This window comes from Solanum dulcamara, chromosome 1 (assembly GCF_947179165.1).
Source record: "Solanum dulcamara chromosome 1, daSolDulc1.2, whole genome shotgun sequence".
In the NCBI taxonomy this organism is placed as follows: Eukaryota; Viridiplantae; Streptophyta; class Magnoliopsida; order Solanales; family Solanaceae; genus Solanum; species Solanum dulcamara.
In genome coordinates, this window is record NC_077237.1 from 3334736 (window position 1) to 3338528 (window position 3793).

Here is a 3793-nt window from a genome sequence, read left to right on the forward strand (position 1 = left end):
TGGTAGTTTTACACTCAAGCTTAAAAGTTCGAGTTTTTGGTAGTTTTAACAAAGCCTAACTTCAGATTGCACGATATAAATTCGATCGAACTTAATAACTAACTTAAATTTTGTATTTATATTTTAAATATTTACTAATTTATGTATACATAGTAAATTTAGAACTCTGATATTTGGTGTTCATGTAATGAAATTCATTGCCTTCTACAATATGTTAGAAAAAATTTGTTTCACAACATGGTATTAATTAATATTAGAGCCAAATCCATATGAATTCTTAGTTTACTCGATATTGAGCCTCATGTTATATAATTATACACGTCCCAAATGTCTAGGCATGGGCATGCTGAGTCTGTTAAAGAGTCCTACATCGGTGTGAAATAGAGTTGTTAGCAATTGAGTCTATATGGTGCCATTTGACCAATACAGAATAGTTCTTTCATATGAACTAGCAAGAAGAAGTTATACCATATGCAGTGTTGTACTAACCTCATATATTGAGAGGTTGTTTCGGATAGACCCTTGGCTTAAGGAAAAACAATCCAAAGCAGTTCACAAAAGGAGTACCGGAAGGACAAGAAACCACAGATAATAACAAAAACAACAGATAGAACAAAAACAAAAAGTATGGGAAGACACTACAAGTATGTATTTCTAGAAGCTGTATGAACATATGAGCAAATGAGGACATACCACCTCTCATGCTGTCTCCTATAATGACTCCGAGTTTCAAACTGTGCGCCACTGGATCTCAGGGATTCATCAGGTATAGAGCTAGTCAGCTCAGACTTTGGAGTCAACAAAAGCAATGCCATCCTTTCAAGAATGAGGGAATGTTATTAACCATCTAGACGTGCAGCTTGTTTCTGGAGCAGAAGGTATTTCAGATCTCCATAAGTTCCATCAGGATGGAACTAAAACCATCAGACAAAGTGATATGGAAAAATTCTAGCGTTTGTAGAATACAATGTCACGACTGCAGTTGGCCTTAATAGCTTCCTCTAAACCTTGTGCACGGTCAAAATCAACTTTGAATGTGACCATGGTGACTCCATCTTTCCCGGTATCATAATCCTGCTTGATATCTTCTGCCTGGAAAGACTGTAGCTGCGTATCCAAAACAAAATCCCAGAAATGCATTAATGGAAGTAAATGTGCACCAATTATGCTCTTGAAGCATCCAGGTTTTGATTAAGAGAATGAACCAAAAAAAGAATGAAAGCTGAAGAATCGAAAAAGTATTACTGAATAGAGCAGCATTGACATTGACAAAGATTAGTACTCCCTCCGTTTCAATTTGTTTTTCTGGTTTTGACTTGGCACGGAGTTTAAGAAAGTAAAGTAAACTTTTGAATTTTTTGGTCTTAAGCTTAAGATTTGTGGAATGTACCAAAATCTCCTTTAATCTTGTGGTCTTAAACATGTCATGTGGAAAGTTGAAGTAAGAAGTTGCATTGCCAAAACAGGAGAGACATTCTTTCTGAAACGGACTAAAAAGGAAAGTAAGACAACAAATTGAAATGCAGGAAGTAGCATTTTAAGCACAAAAGATCAAATTACCTGATGGTATAAGACTCCTAATAGTTCAAAAGGAACCTCCAAGCCCATCGGGACCTAAAACCAAAAAGTATTGCTTAATTAAGAAGTAGGTCTCAGGTTTATGCTAAAAGCACACAACACAATGAGAAGAATAGGGGATCAACATGGAGTTGAAACTAAGCTTATACACGATGGGCAAGGGAGGAACGAGGATAAAAGCTGCTCAAGCAATTTATTACTTTAGATTTTATGAGACATGTAGGAGCATTTCTCAAACATTCTGCAGCTACTCCTCCATAAGCTCTTACTAGACCTCCAGTGCCAAGTTTAATTCCTCCAAAGTGCCTGCAATTCAGCAAAGCAACAAGATAAAGATATCATACTTTCACTTCTTGGAAATGTTCCCAGTTTGGGCGCATGAAACGTTTTGGGCCTCAAGAAAAGATGCAAGTCTTTTTACATCTCCTTTGACAAGAATTCTCAAAGTACTAACACTATTTACTGAATAAATGTGGTACCTGATAATAACAACCATGATTCTATCCAATCCTGAGGATGCAATTGCAGAATGTATTGGCTTGCCAGCAGTACCAGATGGTTCGCCATCATCATTAGTCCGATATTGTTCTCCAACCTATACAGAACGAATAATTACATTTTTGGCATGTAAGATAAGAGCCAAGAATAATATTACACAAATTCGGAGAATCCTAAAACTAGAGAGACTCTATTTCTTAAATGTCCATATAAAGAAAAGCAGTTGTTATCATTACAGATGGAAGCAATTGTGACCCAAAATGCTAGTCACTAAGGGGTTGTTTGGTTCAAAACTAGGCTATCCTGGTATTATAATCAGGATTATCTATCCCACAAAGGTATCCTGGTTACAGGTAATACCCTCAACTAAATATATGATAGATTCAATCCAATTTTTATACCGGGATAACACACTTAATTAAACATTCCTACCAAACGGTTCCTAACCCAATCATATTTTCTCAACCAACCAATGTATCAACTATACTTCAATCACAATACCAGTAGCATAAGCTTGATAGTGTTTCAACAAACGCAGCTCCAGCCTAAGGTCTTTCCGAAAAAAGCCTATCTACCTCCACGAGTTAGGACTAAAGTCTGCATACACTCTACCCTACCCTTCCTAGACTCCACTTGTAGAATTACACTGTGTATATTGTATATCAATAAAAACATTGCTTTGCAGCCGAGGGTCTTGCAGAAAGAGCCTCTCTACCTCCACCTAGTAGGGTAAAGTTTGTGTGCACTCTGCTCTACCCTCCCCTGTACCCTCCCCAAACCCCACTTGTGAAATTACGCTATATATGTTGTATATCAATAAAAACATGATTTTGGCCACAAGAACATACCTTGTACGCCCAACAATTATGTGTAGCTCTAGGATCTCGTACCTAAATTCAAAATCCAATCAGTAATCATAACAAAAACATAACCAAAACCCCAACTAAACCAAATCCTCATAAACAAATTCAAGATTACAATTTCAAGAATCAACAAATATCAAAGATTCAATCTTTACACACTCAATACACCCAAAAGAGCACAGAAACCAAAAGGGTACCTCAGAAAGGAAAGATTGAGCAGAACCCTCGTCTGGAATATGACCAGAAATGGCAATAAATTTGCTTTTTTTGATTTCTTTTTCAAAAGTGACTCTTTCTTTGAGTGTTGTAAATGCACCGACGCTGGCGCTGTTAGTGGTGGCCATTTGTTTTCCGGTGCCGGAAAATAAGAACGACGGCGAGAAAATCAGGCGGTGGTTACGGCGGCGGTGGCGGCAGAGGTGGTAATTCAGCTTCGAACAAGGAGTGGAAAATAACCAAGAAGCAGACATCTATGGTGGTGGCAGCTATTTCGTGAAGATTGAGGATGTTGGAAAATTAAAAAGAGTAAAATTGAAACTTTGACCCATTCAGTTTATGAAATTGTGAGAAACATACCACTTAGTTTTGGAAATTACGAATTCATCTTTGGAGTTTTAAGGTGGTGATAGATTTTATCAATTTTTTGAGTATTAACTTGAAATATTATTTTCGAATCAATATTTGTTTTTATAATTTGGTTGATTATTGCAAATTTAACTTGGAATAAAGAATTTAAAAAATTGATTTGAGAAATATTTTAAGTGAAATAATAGCTCTAGTGCATAAAATTACATATATATTTTAAGTGAGATTTATGTTCAAACACCACAAATACCAACTTCAACTATTTTTTT

At 36.2% G+C, this 3793-nt stretch overlaps 1 protein-coding gene across 1 annotated transcript; it reads right to left on the minus strand.

The window, feature by feature from the left end:
• Window positions 1–346: 346 nt before the first annotated feature.
• On the minus strand, window positions 347–3445 carry LOC129897932 (uncharacterized). Its single transcript, XM_055973069.1, has 6 exons — window positions 3137–3445; window positions 2925–2966; window positions 2058–2173; window positions 1779–1884; window positions 1561–1614; window positions 347–1107 (listed from the first exon to the last, which is right to left on the minus strand). The coding sequence occupies exons 1-6, from the start codon at window positions 3407–3409 to the stop codon at window positions 949–951; spliced, it is 750 nt and encodes a 249-aa protein (XP_055829044.1). The 5' UTR covers window positions 3410–3445; the 3' UTR covers window positions 347–948.
• Window positions 3446–3793: the final 348 nt, after the last annotated feature.